Raw genomic sequence first — 19,480 nt, 5'->3', positions numbered from 1 at the left:
AAATGGGCTCCTCTCACTCTTTCCTGGTTTGGGCGTATGGTCTCGGTAAAAATGAATATACTCCCCCGGCTTCTTTATCTCTTTTTGTTCCCTTCCTTGCATTGTTCCGGACTCCTTTTTTGAATTACTGCATTCTCGCCTTCTCTGTTTTGTTTGGAGTGGAAAGAGGGCTAAATTGAAATACGCCACCTTGACCCTTCCAAAGTCCTTCGGGGTGTTTGGACTGCCTGATTTTTAACTATAATACAAGGCAGCCCAGCTGCGGGTGATGCTGGAACATCTCAGGGATGATCTTAGGATGTACTGGACCTATGTTGAGGACGTTCAGGTCCACCCGTATAAAGTCAGGGACTTACTCTGGGCCCCCCCTTGCTCCCTACCAGTGGTGGCTAAATCTCACCCAATCCTGTCGGTTCTGTGGGCGACATTGAAGCCGAATAGAGACAATAAACTCCTTTCTTCTTGGCCTTCCCCCCCTTTCTTCTCTTTGGGGCCTCCCGCTTAATTTAGGGACCAGAGGGTTTCGGGAGAAGCAATCGTGGTCGGATCAGGGGGTGGAGAGGGCTGCACAACTCTTTCATCAAGGCGGATTTATTGAGTTTGCTCAGTTGTCGGAAGGGCTGCAGGAAAAAAGGATTTCCATCTTTGATTACCTGCGGCTTAAGGGTATTCTCACCGAGGCCGTCTGGGTGGCGGCCCTATCCCGTCCTCTGACTCCCTTTGAAAAAGATTTTGTGGAAGCTAAGTCCAGGAAGGGATCTCTCTCCAAGATTTACAATGTGCTGGTTGCAGCTAACTTAGAGGGTATGCAATCGTTTAAGCGAACCTGGGAGGAGAGGCTGGACGTGGTCCTTGATGATCACACATGGAAGGCAATCTTCAGGGCAACTTTTTGGGGGGGTTGTATACTGCAGCAATGGAACATAACTTCAAGATTCTCCATTCTTGGCACTGCCCCCCGTCACCTTATCTAAAATGTTTGCTAATGTGTCTCCAATGTGTCCCAGGGCGTGGTTCCACATGTGGTGGGAATGTCCGGTCATTCAGGTCTACTGAGCGGAACTGCTTAGTTGGATTAAGGGCATCCTGGTAACGTGCCCCTCTCTTCACCCCATGGAGATCCTTCTGGGCACTCCCATACCCGAGAATGAGGCGCTACCTTTCTCTAGGGTGGCGGGGGCTATGTTAAGAGCTGGGAGAATGGCCCTGGCCCAAAAATGGAAAAGTCCCCATGCCCCTACGGAGGCAGAGTGGCTCAATAAACTTCTGGCAATTTTTACATACGAGAAATGTACGGCTATAACCAATGATAACGTCTTCTTTCCTACAGGAATGGAATATTGTGCTGTTAAGTGCGGACTGTGAAGCCCTGAAGCTGTAGATTTCCCAGGCATGGGGGGAGGCCCGAAGTCGGGGGAGGGTGGCTAGTAGCCTGGCACGCCACGAGATTTATGGTGCGCTCCTGGGACCCCACTGTCGCTGATGTGTTGCTGAAAAGTCTCACTATGTATTGTGCCTTAACTCTAATCCTCGTGTACTGTTTGCTTTCTGAATCCCGTGTAGCTCGTGGTTTGGTGGGGGGGGGGGGGTCTGGGATGAGGGGTTGGGGGGAGGGGGAGTGAACGGGTTTAAAGTGTTTTTTCTTTGTGGTGTGTATTCTTTGATTAACGTCAGATATTTACTTGCGGAAATGTTGATTGTTGAAAAGCTTAATAAATACAAAGTGAAAAAAAAAGATAGATGGGCCTCATTACAGGTTTGGCTGTGTGGGAAAAAAGTGGAGGTAATTCCGTTACCTCCTTTTTTCCCACAACGCCACATTACAAGTTTTGGCAGAATTACCACCAGTGGAGTTATGAGTGGTAATGATGCTGGAGGTGAATCCTCCACTTTTCCTCCAAATAATCGGCAGAATTAGCACTTGTAATTCCACCCGTGGTAATTCCACCAGAAATCCCCAATGGAATCCTATGGACACCAGAAAATTGGGATTTACACTGCCTATCACCACTTGTAATCCCGTGGTAAATCCATGGGACCAAATAGTGATAACTGTAAATCCATTTGGTGGTATCCCAGAGGAGTTACCTCCGAAATACCTCTGAACTCGTAATGAGGCCCAATGTCCCTTCCTGCGTCTCCCTTGGCTGTGGCAATGTGAGTTCAGATAAACCACAATTTTCGGTGTCCCAGAACCTGAGTCAAATCCTCTTCCATGCAGAATACTATTTCTTCATTACTGTTTTAATAATAATACACTTGATGAGCTGCCATTCAGAACGCATGACCTCTAACCTGTTTATAATAATTATTGTTATTGATCATATTATTTTAATAATAATAATAACAATGTTGGTAGCTCGCTATGCAGAGTGCTTATTGCTGCCACGCCACCATGGCTATGGCGCTCCAGGTGTGCTCCATGGAGTGTAGATCACTCTGCTTGGCGTTTTACCTGAGTAAGCGTTCATGGTCCTCCGTGGAAGGTAACTCATCTCTTCTCTTTCTATCCCAACAGTGACTTCAACAACACGCCCAGGTAAGAGGAACACCTCCATCATCACCTCTATTCCACGCCGCCTTAGACATGGTCATCGCTGGTGACAGGGCCATTTTTAAGGGTTTTGTAGCCATAAGCACAAAGAAATGTACCTTGCTCACAAACCATGAAAATGAAGGGGTCCAAGAATCTCTTTGCGTGCTGCCCCTTTTGTCCCAATCACAACACTTAGCTTGCAATGATTTCCTGGCATCATGAAAATAAGCAGGAGCATGCCCTGGTCCTTTATCCGTGTTGGAATCAGAATAAGAACAGGCGGCGAGTCACCGGCATCATTGGCGATGACGAGGGGACTTCTGATCTAGTATAAGCACATGACCCATTTTAACAATTGCAAACATGAGAAAGCATGTGCATTCAGTGTGACGAACCTTAACGAATAGAAAAAAAGACAATGTTGATGATGGTTTCCTGACATCCTGCCCAAGTGCCGATAATAAAAAAAAGTCCTTGGAAAGGATAATTGTTTCCATACTCCAACAAGGCCAAATTGAATAGGGGGCTCTCCTCACTGTTTTTTTTAATTTTTATTGTTCGCTTGTTAGGCGCTTGTACAGGAAGTAAATACAGTTTCAAAGTTGGGTGTTGGTAGTTTTTTCCAACATTTTAGTCATGAAAGGCATGTCTATATATTAAGATTTTCAGCTATCTCCAGAAGAGGGATTTCCACTGTTTGGACTGGTGTTACAGTAATTGTATCAAGCGAGGTTGGGATCAATCCGGATGCTACTGAGGTGTTATACAACTCAGGCAGCAGTTCTACTAGACTGGCCTCCTGTTTGTTGATCAAAGTGGTTGGTTGCAGGTAATGTTGTTCAGCAGATGTGTTTAGTTTCCAAAGGATTTTGACAAGGTCAAAATAGAGTTGAAATCCAGAATTCTATGGAAACATCCGGGCTTCAGGATTTAACATTATTTTATTATAGAGTGTCTTATGGTTACAATTAAACCTCATACACTCGGTTCACAGACTTAATACCCGTTATCAATACATCACCAGAAGTTTATAATACATAGTTTGTTGTTGTATATAAAAATAATTACCTAATTACCTAAAATAATATAGAACAGTTTATTAAGATATTCGTATATACATAGGTAGGTTATTAATACCATCAAATGTTTCCAACCAATTGTACTTAATAACTTATTTGGCCATCGGCTGCATTAAATCTCAAAGAAAGAAATATCGAGAAGCAGAAAATAGTCAGGCAGAGACCTAGTAGAGGCCAAGGAACTAGTCTCAATTCTGTTTGCAATAATGCGATTGAGACATTGCGTGGAAGTCCTAGAATGATCCTCCAAAAAGATCCTTAAATTTTTTCCAGAGTATCATCAAGACCAGATGAAAACATTTCCTGGCCATATCTAATGGCTGTAATACATTTTTGCTTATGAAGATTTATTAGCGGAATAAATGAGAAGCCATCTAGTTTAACATCTACGTCGCATATTGAAGCTCCCAAAACCATTGCCCTTTTTCCCTTACTGCCATTACTTTGCACATTGAGGGTGTTGCAAAGATTTCTAGACCTATGTATTTTATTTCTGTCACCACTTCAAATCTGAAATTAGCAAGGTACCAGGACTTATACTTAAGTGGTATACTTTTTGTTAGAAAGAAATCATAACTTTTCCTGCACATAAACTTCCAAAGCTAACGGGTTTGTGATTTAATAGAATTAGCTAATTGCCATATGTTAATGATGGTAGGTGCGCATCCCTGAATTTAGGTGGAAATGTTGGCACATCCTTTAGCCTGTCTTGAAAGTCAGTTAGATAGATATTAAAATGAGCACAAAGCCACATCCCTATTTCAGCCCAGTATTGGGTGAAAATAGGAGGAGTCATTGCACCTCTGTTATCCAGTCTAACTCTTACTGCAGTGCTGCTGTTTCTTTAAAAAAACATTTTTTTATTGTGGTTTGGTTTAATAAATAAAAAAACCTTTTACACATTTCCATTTCCTCATAAATAACACACATTTCGTTCAGGATCTCTCTATTACATTTGTTTCAACCTATTTCCAGTCTTTAGTGAGGCAGAAGCCCAGAGTGGGGCGCTGTTTCCCTTAACTTTCCATATTAGTCTGTGGTTCCTTCTATTGTTTTGTTCTGTTGTTTTATTATCTTTTCTAATAGGTTTATGCCTGCGCACACAAATCGTGAGTTGTTTCCTGATAGAAATTCGTTCCACCAATCTTCATTTGATAAGGTTCGGTATTTGACCATGCACCCAGTCAGGTATCTCGCCCTTTCCTCATACACTGCTATGCAAAATAATAGCACATGCTTTACGGTTTCAAGTGCTCCTTGAAGTTGGCAGAATCTACATTGTCCGTTATTCACACCTCAGTGTCCTCTTGTGTGCAGGTATTTATTTGTTGGATATACCGCTTGCCTTATTTACAGTAATTTTGCACGATGATACTTGCTAGGAAATTGCGTCAAATATTGTAGTATCGTATCTCTTTTCCTATGTTCCTTTGCTGCATGTTTATGGGATTTAAAGGCTAATCTGGTTGTTTGTGTGTTTATCCAATCTTCCATCTTAAGTTTTTCATTTACTTTTTCAGGGTTCTTGAATAACTTGTCTATTGCGGAGCCTAGGTCTTCCAGGTGTTGGGTCCATTTGTCCTGTCACATGTTTCGAAGTTGTGCACTGTTTCCATTCCCTTTTGCTGAGAGGATTTTGTAGCCAATCACTGGCTCATTTGCAGAGACTGTAAACCTAGCTCAGCTCTTATGGCAGCTATTGGAAGGCTACTAGGTAGGTTTAGGAAAGGTTTCCAGAACCTGCTTTCAAGTTTTGACCAAATTTTCCAAGTCAAGTTTAGACCTGCTTCCCCTCCGTAGGTGATAATCAGTATCACTTTCTGGATGTAAAACGTTTGTAAGGGAATTATGGCGAATTTTCCGTACAGCTGTTTAATATCGCTCCTTGTGAACAGAGCATTTTTATCTTAGATTGGAGCGCCATTACCCAGTTCTGTTTGACAGTTAAACTGTATTCGATTTTCGTCTGCAATTTCCAGTTTCTGTGTGCCAATTTTCCAGTTGAACCGTTTAGCTCTCTTGTTCTTGTTTATTCCAATCGTCATTATTTTGTATTTTTTGGCATTAATTACAAGGTCGTTAAGCTTCATATATTTTTCAAGCTGATCCAGTAAGTGCTGCAGGCCAATCGGAGTCTGGTCTACCAATAGCAGGTTGTCGGCCTAAGATAGTATTGATAGCTCAGTGTTGTTCATTTTCGGTGGAAAGTGCTCAGCTGTTCTCAAGTCCTCTGGCAGACCCGCTATATATAACTTAAATAGTTTCACTGCACGTGGACAACCTTGTTTCACTCCTCCTCTCATAGGAATTGCTGCAGTTAGAGCTCCTTTATTGTTTATTCTCACTTGAGGCATCGTCTTCTCATGAAGATCTTTAATTGGCTGCAGGATCACCTATGGACATTGCCACTTCTGAGTTTTTGACCATAGATGTTGGTTCACCCCAACAAAAGCTTACCTTAGATTTATGAAAGCCATGCAAAGCTTTCCTTTTGTTTGCATTGTGTTCAGCTTTAACAGTGATAGAATGAACAGGTTTAGCTCCGTCCCTGCCCCCTTAGTAAATTTTGCCTGTCTAGGATCAATGATTTGGCTTCTTTCTGCCCATTTTGAGAGTTTTTTTTTGTAGAATTGATGCAGACAATTTCCCAACAACATCGTATAACGCTATTGGCCGTTAGGTTGATGGATCTTCTCATTGGCCTTTTTTGAAGATCTTTACTGTTATTCTTGTGGTCCGTGATTTTGGTATTTGTCGTCTTTGCTCAATGTTGTTAAATATTGCTGCAATCATCAGACTCCACGAAGCGGGATTCTTTTTTAATTCCAGATTGGTTAGTCCATCCGGTCCAGCCGCTGAGGAGTTTTTTAGCCCTTTTATAATGTTTTCCAATTGATTTTCTTTGAAGTTCAAGTTCCATGGTTCATCATTCTTGATAGTTTGAGGTTTTTCGTCTTCGGTCTTGCTATCAAAGACTTTAGAATAATGCTCAATCCATTACTTTTCGGTGACAATATTATTTATCCGGCTCTGCTGATTTAGCGTTAGGTTATTAATAAAGATCCACATTTCTCGTGTGGTGCCTGTCTCATCGCACTTAACATAATGTCTCCTTGCTCTTGGTTTCATTGTTGTTTAAACCCTTTGAGCCAATGCTTGCAGTTTTGCTTTTTTGCTTTGATTTGACTTAGTTGATCGTCACTGTTGCCTACATTTTTCTTTATTTGTGCAATGTCTTGCCATAATTGCTTTCTTCTATTAACAACCAGTTTACTAAAGCAATGTTTTGGTTCTTGTAAAGGCAGCTTCACTCCTGTTTTTTTGTTCTATACATACTTAAAAAGGCGTCGTAGGAGGTGTCGTTGTCCGTGCGTCTTGATTGTTTGGTATAGTCCTCTGTTAGAGTCAAGATGTCTTGTTTTCTTAACCTTAAATGGTTGCCTACGTGGTTTATCTCCAATAATTCGGTTTAGCCCGTTAGCATGTTTTTCTTTTTCCTGGTCCATGCTAACCTTAGTATATTGTGGTCACTCCCTTTTTGAGTAAGTATGTCCAATTGGTCAACTTTGTGTATTTGATTTTTGGAACTCCATGTCATGATCACTGCTTCTAAGGGGCTAGGACCAGCCCAACGTCCTTGGAAGCAGGCCTCTAACCTTCATCCTAGGCACCAGCCAGTCCCCATTGGGTCCTTTTGGACCTTGTCCTGGCGCCGGTGGCACCAGGCTCATCAAAATCACTGGTCCCGGCACTGGAAGCGCCGGGCTCATAACATGTATAAAGATGCTTGGGTGGACTTACCTGCAGCAGACCATGCTGCTTACTTACCAGCCATATGGGAATCCTCTACGAGCCGGGACTAGTTTCTTACCTGGGTGGGGCAGGCTCCACTCCCTGGATACAACACTGGAACTCTTCTAGAACAGGAACTCTTTTCTTTCCTGGGCGAGGCAGTGGAGGAAGACGCCTCATCACTCCAAGGCTATTTAAACCACACCCGATTGATGCAACGTGCTTCGCGTTATTCTGCATCTGCAGCAGAACGCTCACCGTGTCGGTTCCAGTCTTCTTTCTTACGATCCTGAACCTGTGAGAACAAAAGCTTACCTTTCTTGTATCCAGCCTTCAGAAGCACCTGCAAAGACAAAGAAACAACAGGTTAGCACAGCAATCTTCACTCGCAGCGCTTTCCTCACCTGATCCATCGGCAGTTACCAACTCTTCGCGCTGCTCCTCCGCCATTATAAAAGCCTGTGAAGACAAAAGCATAATTATTCCTGTGGGGAATTTACTTACCGGCAACCCTCGAATTCCGGTTTTCTTCAACGCTGCATTCCTGCACCTGAAAGAGAAAAGGAAAGACATTAGGCAGGCTATTTACTCACGCGCCATTGCGCCCTCCACAATTAGGCGCCTGCAAATACTCCGGCGTTTTACAGAGTCTCTTCAGCATCTGAACTCATACCTGCAAAAGAAAAGAGACAGTTGGAGTGCATTTCAAAAGCAGGCAACAGGCACTTGCTTACGCACTCCCAAGCGCTTCATTCCTATGCACTGGCTCGAACTCCGGCTCTCTTCAAACCACCATCTCCGCCTCAAGAGCCCTGCAAGACAAAAGGCACCATTTGAAAAGAACATTATACAGAGCCCTATTCCATACTAACGTGCCCACGCACCTAAAGACTGTAAGGACATTAAAGGGGCCCGGAAACTCACCGTTCGTGCAGTTAACGACGGTTAGCAATCCTCTGAAGTCAAGAGGCCTACGTTTCAACCCAGTGAAGGAACTGGTAACGGCACCCTGCACCAGACGCAGATGGAGAGTCCAGCATTCACCTATCTAAGGTGAGCACGTTGACCTTGGGGCTCCACGGAAAAGTGAGAGGGGGAGAGAGAGAGACACCCGACAATCCCAGGTCATTAACCCCATATTCTTTCACCTGCAGACATCTTACTCTTCGAGTTAGACACACAGTGCGAAGAGGCCCAGCCCCGGAAGCCAATCGAGTCCTGCACTTCACTTTTCAAGATACAGTTACCACCCTGCCAAGACCAGCGCCTCTGTGGGAATCAGGTGAGCGTTACAGAACGCGAAGCCCACCGCAAAACTCCTACCCAGGCGCAATGGAAACCTCAGATACCGATCAATTGGCCCAGTTACTTGGGGAACTAAAAGCGGAAGTACATGCAGCTCGTCAGGAAACGAACGCTCTAAGAAGAGAGCTGATTATATCCAAGGAGCGGACAGATGACCTCGCTAGGCAATTGCTACAAACGCAGGCAGGAGAAACACCTCTGCCCGCTTCAGGAGGAAACTATCCTTCAGCATCCTCCACAAACCCAGTGCAAATCAATCTACCCGGTAATGTGCCCTTGGCTCCGCCCGAACGCTTTTCTGGTGACCCAAAGAGATTTGCAGTGTTCATTAACCAGTGCCGCTTACACTTCTTATGTAGGCCAGCAGCCTTCCCAACAGATCAGGCCAAGGTGGCCTTCGTGCTTTCTTATCTCAGTGGCAGTGCCGCAGATTGGTCGATCCCTTTAGTCACTCAGGATGATCCGGTTCATCATAATTTCCAGGCTTTCCAGTCCAGCATGGAGAAACTGTTTGCAAGACATTCACAAGGGCAGGCCTTGGACAATGAACTCCTTTCGTTACGACAGGGTAATCAAGACCTTTTGACTTACATCGCATCATTCAACAGACTTATAGTGGAAACTCAATGGCCTGAGGATAAGAGAATTACGCTTTTCTACAGAGGCCTGCGTGGAGAGCTCAAGGATGTGTTAGCTCAAGTTGTGAATCCTCCACAAGACTGCTCAGACTATATTGACCTAGTTGTTCAATTGGACCACAGATTACAGAACAGGAAGGCTGATCGTTCCAGATTTGATACCCGAGTGTTTTCCAAACCGCAGACCTTAGCTAGGGGAGTTGACACCGTGGAACCCATGCAAATAGGGGGCATGAAAGGACCATTAACCCAAAAAGAGCGAGAAAGGAGAAGACAGCTGCAATTATGCCTCTATTGCGGAAACTCGGGGCACTTTCTTCGAGACTGTCCAGTGAAACCAGCTAAGAAGGCTGTAGGAGCTGCAGTTACCCGTACCACAAATTCTGAGCAGGGAAACGACCTAGCCCGACAAGTGTAGAGGTCGTCTTGCCGAGCGTTAAAATCTGTTCCGTGACTTCGCATTTCGTGGTGCCTATGGTCCTCATTAGCCCTGAACGTCCGGATCGTTTGCATGCAATTGAAGCTTACATCGACAGCGGAGCAATCGGCAATTATGTGGACCGTGAAATGGTATCAAGGATGAATCTACCTCTTTGTCCTAAGGCAGTAAAAGACGTCATTACTACAGTAGATGGCACGGAGATAGCCTCCGGACAAGTAACTCACACCACCCAGGAAGAGACGTTAGTGAGCCAAGATGGACACCGGGAGAAAATTGTGTTCGATGTGATCAAGGCCCGTCAGTTCCAGATCATTCTAGGAATTCCTTGGTTAGAGAAGCACAATCCTCAGATCGATTGGCGAGCAAAGACGGTTCAGTTTCCTGAATGTATCCCCACTTGTTATCCTCGGCCTGACGTTTCACTGGCAGCAATCTCTTCTGAGGTTCCCCAACTACCTCCTGAATACCAGGAATTCCAAGACGTCTTTCAGAAGGACCAAGCTAACTCCCTGCCTCCTCATAGGTCTTACGACTGTCAAATAGACCTGATACCCGGATCTACTCCTCCTTGCAGTAGGATTTATGCCCTCACCGAGCCAGAGAATCTCCACCTCAGACAATATCTGGACCAATACCTAGCTAACGGGTTTATCCGTCCTTCAAGATCCCCAGCTTCTTCGGCTTTGTTCTTCGTTCCGAAAAAGGAAGGAGACCTTAGAACTTGTATAGATTACCGCGCCCTGAACCAAATCACCGTTAAAAACAGATACCCGTTGCCTTTGATCCCTGAACTCCTGGACCAAGTCAAAAACGCATGTATATATACAAAGTTGGATCTCAGAGGAGCCTACCATTTGGTACGAGTAAAAGAGGGCAATGAATGGAAAACGGCCTTCCGCACCAAGTATGGGCTGTTTGAATATCAAGTTATGCCCCCTGGACTATGCAACGCTCCGGCCGCCTTCCAGTATTTTATGAATGACGTCCTCGGAGAACTCATAGATGTGTGTGTAGTTGTCTATATTGACGACATCCTCGTCTATTCACCATCTGAAGAGGAACATCGGAAACACGTTAAAGAGGTCCTCGAGAGATTGCGTCAACATAACCTTTTTGCTAAGCTTGAAAAATGCGTTTTCAACGTAACTGAAGTTGAATTCCTGGGATTCATACTGTCGCCTAACGGAGTCCATATGGATTCAAAAAAGGTTGATGCAATCATCAAGTGGCCTTCACCAACCTCTGTAAAAGGAGTTCAAAGCATGTTAGGCTTCGCTAACTTTTACCGCAGGTTCATTCCCGAATTCTCTCGAATAGTCCAGCCCATCACTGCTCTGTTAAAGAAAAACCAACGTTTTGAGTGGTCTACAGAGGCGGAACAAGCTTTCCAAGACTTAAAAGCTAAATTCATCTCTGCACCTGTTCTGAAACATCCCCGCCCAGAACTCCCCTACATCGTTGAAACAGATGCTTCTAGTCTTGCTATGGGGGCAGTTTTATCACAAAGGGATCCAGGTACACACCAATTACATCCTGTAGCCTTTTGGTCCCGCAAATTCTCGGCTCCTGAGATCAACTATACTATTACAGACAAGGAACTTCTAGCTATCAGATCGGCCTTTAAGGCCTGGCGGCATTACCTTTTGGGAGCCAGACACACAGTCACAGTAATGACAGATCACCGCAACTTACAATATCTGAAGATGGCCAAAGCGCAGTCTTCCAGGCAGCTCCGCTGGGCTCTGTTTTTGGCTGAGTTTGACTTTATAATTACTTATCGACCAGGCAGTAAAAATGGAAAAGCAGATGCCCTCTCCTGGATGGGAATAGATGAACACTTGACCAATCTTGAACCAATACCCATAATCCCTGAACAAAGAATTTTGGGTTTGGTCAGCGCTCAATCCCTTGAAGACGTCGAGACAACGGTCAAATCACTCCTAACTCCGGCAGAATTACAGGACTGGCAACTCAAGGGGAAGGACTTCTCAGTGGATCAAGACCTACCATATTTCCGAGGACGATTGTACTTGCCCTGTGAGAAAATACAAAAACAGGTAATCTCCTGTTATCATGACTCATTAATGGAGGGCCACCCTGGCATTACCAAAACCATGGAAAAGGTCAAAAGACATTTCTGGTGGCCATCATGGAAGAAGGACATTAGAGACTTTGTAATCTCCTGCGGTGTGTGTGCTCAGAATAAAAGCCAGAAGGACAAACCAGCCGGCCTCTTACACCCGCTTGACATCCCTCCCTGTCCATGGCATACCCTGTCCATGGATTTCATCACTGACTTACCCCCGTGCTCAGGGTATAACACCATTTTAGTAGTCGTGGATCTATTCTCCAAGATGGCTCATTTCATTCCCCTAAAGGGCCTACCTTCAGCTTCAGTGTTAGCCCGAGAATTCCTAGAAAACATTGTTCGGTTACACGGTTTTCCCTCGGTTTTGGTCTCCGATAGAGGAAGTCAATTCATCTCCCACTTTTGGCGAAGTTGCTGTCGCTTAGCCCAGATTGATGTGAGACTTTCAACTAGTCACCATCCCCAAACTGACGGACAAACCGAGAGGACAAATCAAACTCTGGAGCAATATTTACGTTGCATGCTCCAACAAACTGAAAACCCTTGGAAGGATATCCTTTGGATCGCTGAATATGCTTATAACAATTCGATCCATTCTGGAACCGGGAAGACTCCCTTCTTCCTGTTATACGGAACCCATCCTAGGACCTCTAACCTGGATCCTCCCCAAAAACTCGAAACACCTGCTGTGGATCACTTGCACTCGGTGATCACTCATGCTTTTAAAGAAGCCACTGCCCATCTGCAAAGAGCTAAAGCACTATACAAAAAAGGAGCGGATCTACACCGTAAAGAGACCCCTCACTACTCTGTGGGAGATCAGGTCTGGTTATCCACTAAGCACCTGCCTCTAAAAGGACCCCGCACTTTCATCCCGAGATACCTAGGACCCTATCTCATCTCTGCCATAATTAATCCGGTGGCTGTCAAATTGGAATTGCCTTCTCATATGAAAATACATCCAGTATTCCATGTCTCCCTATTAAAACCAGTACAACCAGAAACCCGATTGACCAAACTCCCAGAACCTGTTCTAGTGGATGGAGAACTTGAGTTCAAAGTAAAAAACATCCTAGACTCCAAAATCTCCAAATCTAAGTTATACTACCTGGTTGATTGGAAAGGATACGGCCCCCAGGAAAGGTCTTGGGAACCCTCAGAACATGTCCATGCACCTCGTCTGGTCAAGAAATTCCATCTAAATCACCCCGACAAGCCAAAACCCCCAGAGAAGACGCGCTTGGGAGGGGCCTTGAGGGGGGGTGCTGTCATGATCACTGCTTCCAAGGGGCTAGGACCAGCCCAACGTCCTTGGAACAGGCCTCTAACCTTCATCCTAGGCACCAGCTGGTCCCCATTGGGACCTTTTGGACCTTATCCTGGCGCCGGTGGCACCAGGCTCATCAAAATCACTGGTCCCGGCACTGGAAGCGCCGGGCTCATAACATGTATAAAGATGCTTGGGTGGACTTACCTGCAGCAGACCATGCTGCTTACTTACCAGCCATATGGGAATCCTCTACGAGCCGGGACTAGTTTCTTACCTGGGTGGGGCAGGCTCCACTCCCTGGATACAACACTGGAACTCTTCTAGAACAGGAACTCTTTTCTTTCCTGGGCGAGGCAGTGGAGGAAGACGCCTCATCACTCCAAGGCTATTTAAACCACACCCGATTGATGCAACGTGCTTCGCGTTATTCTGCATCTGCAGCAGAACGCTCACCGTGTCGGTTCCAGTCTTCTTTCTTCCGATCCTGAACCTGTGAGAACAAAAGCTTACCTTTCTTGTATCCAGCCTTCAGAAGCACCTGCAAAGACAAAGAAACAACAGGTTAGCACAGCAACCTTCACTCGCAGCGCTTTCCTCACCTGATCCATCGGCAGTTACCAACTCTTCGCGCTGCTCCTCCGCCATTATAAAAGCCTGTGAAGACAAAAGCATAATTATTCCTGTGGGGAATTTACTTACCGGCACCCCTCGAATTCCGGTTTTCTTCAACGCTGCATTCCTGCACCTGAAAGAGAAAAGGAAAGACATTAGGCAGGCTATTTACTCGCGCGCCATCGCGCCCTCCACAATTAGGCGCCTGCAAATACTCCGGCGTTTTACAGAGTCTCTTCAGCATCCAAACTCATACCTGCAAAAGAAAAGAGACAGTTGGAGTGCATTTCAAAAGCAGGCAACAGGCACTTACTTACGCACTCCCAAGCGCTTCATTCCTATGCGCTGGCTCGAACTCCGGCTCTCTTCAAACCACCATCTCCGCCTCAAAAGCCCTGCAAGACAAAAGGCACCATTTGAAAAGAACATTATACAGAGCCCTATTCCATACTAACGTGCCCACGCACCTAAAGACTGTAAGGACATTAAAGGAGTCCGGAAAGTCACCGTTCGTGCAGTTAACGACGGTTAGCAATCCTCTGAAGTCAAGAGGCCTACGTTTCAACCCAGTGAAGGAACTGGTAACGGCACCCTGCACCAGACGCAGATGGAGAGTCCAGCATTCACCTATCTAAGGTGAGCACGTTGACCTTGGGGCTCCACGGAAAAGTGAGAGGGGGAGAGACAGAGACACCCGACAATCCCAGGTCATTAACCCCATATTCTTTCACCTGCAGACATCTTACTCTTCGAGTTAGGCACACAGTGCGAAGAGGCTCAGCCCCGGAAGCCAATCGAGTCCTGCACTTCACTTTTCAAGATACAGTTACCACCCTGCCAAGACCAGCGCCTCCGTGGGAATCAGGTGAGCGTTACACTCCATAATCTATTGTTGACAGCTGGTTCCCGTTTGACCAAGTTGTCTTGCCTGGAACGTCGCCTTTTGTTTGCCCGTTCAGCTTGTATAGATTATGTGCATCTGCCATCTGCACCCATTGTGTGTCATCTATGTTCCATTTTCTAAGAAGATCTAGTCTGGGTACTCACATTTTGTTGAGGCATTTTATGTTTAAGTCGTCACAGACAACTTTTGTTGGACTGTCCTCCTGTATCTGGGTTTCTTTTATTATTTTGCTGATTTCTGATAGTATCTTTGTTGTTCTTATTTTGGCCAGATTCCCGTATATGTTAATCAGCATTGTTTTGCTGTCTTTTTGTGGAGGTTGCTCTTTTTGTTGTATTAATGCCCATTGTATATCCGCATTTAGATTTTCATGTTTAATCACCGTTATGTGTTTTGAACATTTTACTAGTATCATCATCCCCCCATAGGGCCTCCGGTTAACTCCTTTTTACCGGATTAGACTTTCACACTCTGGAGTTTCCTGTAGCCAAGTTTCATGGAAACAGATTAATTTTGCACTAACCAGTCATTGGTCCAGATGATTAAAGTGGTGTCGGAAGCCTTGTGTGTTCCAGGATATGAGACTGTCTTTTCCCTTTTTTTTTTCTTTTGTTTGTTCATTTTAGTCTTCTTTGTTTAGAGAATTTGCTAGCCATGACCAGTCATTCCTACTTTGAGGATAGTCGATGATGTTACTCTTGGCTTTGGAGTTCCCTTTCAACTTTCTTTCATTGTTGAATGTCACTTTTATTAATTTCCTTTCGTTGTCTTTGTACTCATCTTTTGTGTTCGACTCTCTTCCTTGTTTTGCTGTCTTTTTAGACAGTCTTCTGCATCTTCTTCTGTGATTTTTGAGTTATTAGCATTTACTTTGAATCCCAAGTGAAGTAGCCCTGTTGTGTCCCTCATTATTTGTTCTTTCACTCTACGCCTTTTTAGGTGTAAGATCACTTTGTCTGCTCGTTTTTCATCCATATATTCCACTATCTCAATTTTGTTTGATGAGATTTTCCTTACAGACGGTATGCATTGTAACAAATGCATTATGTTTTTCGAGTTTAGATTGGTATCAACTCTATCTTTTAACATGTTTTCCAATCTAATTTTGAGCATAGTTTCTTTATGTTCTGTCATTAAATTGTTCCTCGTGGGCCTATGGGATTCTTTTTGTGATCTCTCTGCTGGTTTTGTTAGATTCCAGTTTATATCTTTTAATCAATCATTTATAGGTCAAACCTTTCTCATTTTTGTGCCATTGTTTGAAATTGCACACTTTTGTTTATGTCCCGTTGTTCCTTCATCAACTTTTTTTCCTCTTCGTGGATGGTCCTTTTTTCTAACTGATTGTCTTTACTGGCTATTGTTTTAGTAAATGTATTCCTCTCTGTGATCTCGGACACTTGTTTTCTTCTCCAGTCTTATTTACTTGCGCCTGCGTTTATTCTTTGTCTTTTTGAGATATCTTTGGCCTTGTATTCATTCTGTCATCTTTATTTGTTAACGGTAGTTGAGGTAACGTTTCTTTTCTGTTCTCATAGATATTTTCATCATCACAATTCAAAGTCTCCCTTGTTTTCCTTTCTTCCTTGTTATCGTCATTGCGGCCATGACGTTGTTATGGATCTGTATCGCAGCCATAAAGGACAGTTGTGTTTTGTCTGTCAATTTTGTGTTGGAATCCCTCGCTTCTGTTTCAGAGCTTTGTGAACAGCTCACATCTTCTATTTCTTGGGGTCCTTTTTCAAAATCTGGGTCCAGGTCTTCCTTTCTCTGAGAATGTTTTTTTTTGCGGTTGTTAGTTTGAATGGAATATCTGTTGTTTTTTTTTTTGTTTTCTCTCCTTGTTTCCATTGATCTTTCTGTTTAATTGTTGTACTCAGAGTGAGTTCAGACTGTGAAACCGGGTCTCATTTGTTATGAACTAGTTGTCCATTATTTATGTTTGTTACCTCGCTGGTGTTTGTCGATTGCCTTTTGTTATTCACAACCAGGTCACCTGGTTTAGTGACGTTGTTTCCCTTCAACAGTATAAACTCTACTGGCGTCTGTTGAAAATGAGGTTTGATTGCTTTTTTTTGAGAATGTGGCCTAGATAGCCAGGCTTCTCTGAGTTTCATTTTTTCTATGAAGTTCGAGCGTTGCTCAATTTCTCTTATTTCGTCTGCTAGTGAGGTTTCCTGCAAACGTATACTTCGTGAATTCCGCCATTTTCCAGTCAGCGGCATTGACATTTTAATTTCATGTGGCTGGATGTTTATTCCAATTTTGCCCATTGCTCTGTGCTGGTCATTTAAATGACATCGGGCCTCATTACAAGTTTGGTGGTAGCCTTGCCGGTAAAACTGCCAGGCTGCCACCGAACATGAAAATGTTTCCAGCGCCTGGCAATGGGGAAATACAGGGGCATTACAGCCCTAGCAGACCCTGTATTTTCCCATTGCCAGGCGCTGGAATTAATTACTCCCCATTCCCATTGAGTCCTGTAGGACTCAATGGGAAAGGGGAGGCCGGATGCACCGGCACCATTCATGAATGGTGTCGGTGCATCCGTCGAGGTCTGCTCGCGGGTGCCGGTACGCCCGGCAGGTCAGACCTGGCGGGCGGGAAGGCACCCGCAAGCAGAACTTGTAATTTGCCGGTCTGGTAACAACAGAACCGTCAAGCTTACGGTACCATTGTTACCGGACCGGCAAACTTGGAATGAGGCCCATTGTATTTTACCCTCTTTGTCTTTGTCTTTAGTTTCAAAGACGTCTTCTGTCAATGACTCGTTATTTAATGGGTGTTTCGCATGCTCTTCATACTCCGTTTCAAATGTATAATTGGATACATCTAGTCCTTTGTCTCTTTCTTCCATGTCTTCCACGTTGTTACCTTTCTCGGTTACCAGATGGTTACTTTGTATTTAGTTTCTGTCCATGTCCTTTCTCATGTCCGTGCTCTTGTTTAAGCCATTATGATGTTTTGTGTTACGACCGGTTGTGTAAGTTTTCATGTTGTCATTCATGTTGTCACTTTGTAGTCGATCTATCAGGTCCGTATCTTGAATGTTAGTGACTGTGACTAATCTAATGATTTCAAGATCGTGGGCATGTTTTCCTTTATGCTGTTAGTCTTTGTCAGGATTCTCCCCCCCCTCCTTTGTTTCCATGGAGGGACATGCTCGCTTCCACTTCCAAGGTACTCGGCAAGGTACATGGCAGGGTACACGGCAAGCTTTCTATTGCCTAAGAAGCCTTTTCTCCCAGGTTTACACCCAGGTCTGCTTGCATGTTTGATTGCCTATCGGCTTCTATCGCTTGTTCCGACTGGATGAGCAACTTTTCCCTTTCGTCACCATTCCTTGATGCCGGCAGACATTGTGACAGCAAGTGTGGCGAGAACATTTTAGGCCCAACTTCTAACAGTTCAGCGTCCGTAACGTCTAGAGACTCAGACAAAGTCGTTGCTAGAACAGGTTATCATGCCATGTTCTTTCTGGAGAGGAGCGCCTGCTACCTTCTTTGAAATGTTAAGTACAAGCGCATTGGCGCATTGGCGTTTCTGCCTCCATTGCATTTGGCCACATCTCACTTACTTGTTGAGTTGTTGTTGCGTTCGGGCCCACTTTTGTCTTTCTCCTCAGACGTGCTGCGCGTTCAAATGCTGGTATCTCCACTGGTATCTCGGCTCCTCCCACAAGACAAAGGTTTGCTCTTGTATTGGGCCAGCACCCAGCATTGCGGTGTCTGAGTGCATTCCCACAGTCAAGCCTGTCTTTGCCCGGACTATGACTGGAGTAAGACTGGACTCCTGCAGGACTCATGTGCAGCGCTACGCACCTGGGGTGGTCTTTTAAGGCGGTCCTTCACAGTTTAAAGGCACAGTACTTGCACAGCTCACACTGTAACTCGGGTCCAAAACAGCCTGCTCACTCTCACGACTGGAGTAAGGCTGGACTCCTGCAGGACTCACGTGCTGTATAAACCAACTATCCATTGTAGTCAGTCTTTTGGCAAGTTGAAGAGCTTTAGCTTAATAAAAAGATAGTCCCGGCATACAATATCAAAAGGCTTTCGAGAAATCTATAAATGCCACATACAAAGGAAGAGCATTTTTATTATAGGCGTCTTCATTACTGCATTGATCGTAACAATGCAATGAGTAGTTGAACAAGATTCTCCAAAGCCAACTTGTGTCTAACTTACAATGGAGTTGCTTGTTACCCAGGACCACATATTTTGTAGTAAAAGTTTACAAAGTGCTTTACCAAGTGCATCAGGTAAAGTTATTAAAAGATAATTTCCTTGATCCGATGTTACTCCTTTTTTTTATAGATGGGAATAATAACAGCCTCTTTCCAAGAAGCAGGAATAATTCCCGGTTTCCATGCTTCTGTTATATAGGGGAAGTGTATATGATGCCCATTTGTCCGGCTGCTGAACTAGGGTCATGTTAGCAAGCCCACCAGGGACTGGGCCTCTAGATTTAGTCATCATTTTCAATATTCTATATTCTCATTATCCACTAAAGGTGTGTTAGATGTAAGGTGTCTGATTTCTCAATGTTAAAATTGCTACATCCTCTTCTCACAAAATTATGGTCGATGTATGTCTTCCATTGTAGTTGTAAGACTAACATTAGTTGTCTAAATGCATATCACCTGGTACTTCAGTGAGCAGTTTCCAGAAAGCCCTTGAATCGTTTAATTTGACTTGCTCCCACATATTCCACCAGTGTTTCTGTACCTGAAGGAATTTGTATGAACATAGCCAATATTTATATCTCATCATTAGACCCTTTTAAATTTTACTGAAATCTTCCTCTAGTTTTG

The 19,480-nt window shown here is 44.3% G+C and overlaps 1 protein-coding gene across 14 annotated transcripts in view; it reads left to right on the top strand.

The window, feature by feature from the left end:
- Positions 1–19,480, top strand: part of LOC138473332 (deleted in malignant brain tumors 1 protein-like) — a 678,824-nt gene that overhangs the window by 315,920 nt on the left and 343,424 nt on the right. For all 14 annotated transcript variants that reach the window (XM_069612011.1, XM_069612008.1, XM_069612009.1 and 11 more), the window contains one exon: positions 2,519–2,539. In XM_069612011.1, the coding sequence (XP_069468112.1) occupies positions 2,519–2,539 (21 nt within the window). The remainder of the gene's footprint in view (positions 1–2,518; positions 2,540–19,480) is intronic.

Source organism: Ambystoma mexicanum, chromosome 8 (assembly GCF_040938575.1).
Source record: "Ambystoma mexicanum isolate Mex_15411 chromosome 8, UKY_AmexF1_1, whole genome shotgun sequence".
Lineage (NCBI taxonomy): Eukaryota > Metazoa > Chordata > Amphibia > Caudata > Ambystomatidae > Ambystoma > Ambystoma mexicanum.
This window is presented reverse-complemented; position numbering and strand designations above follow the sequence as displayed.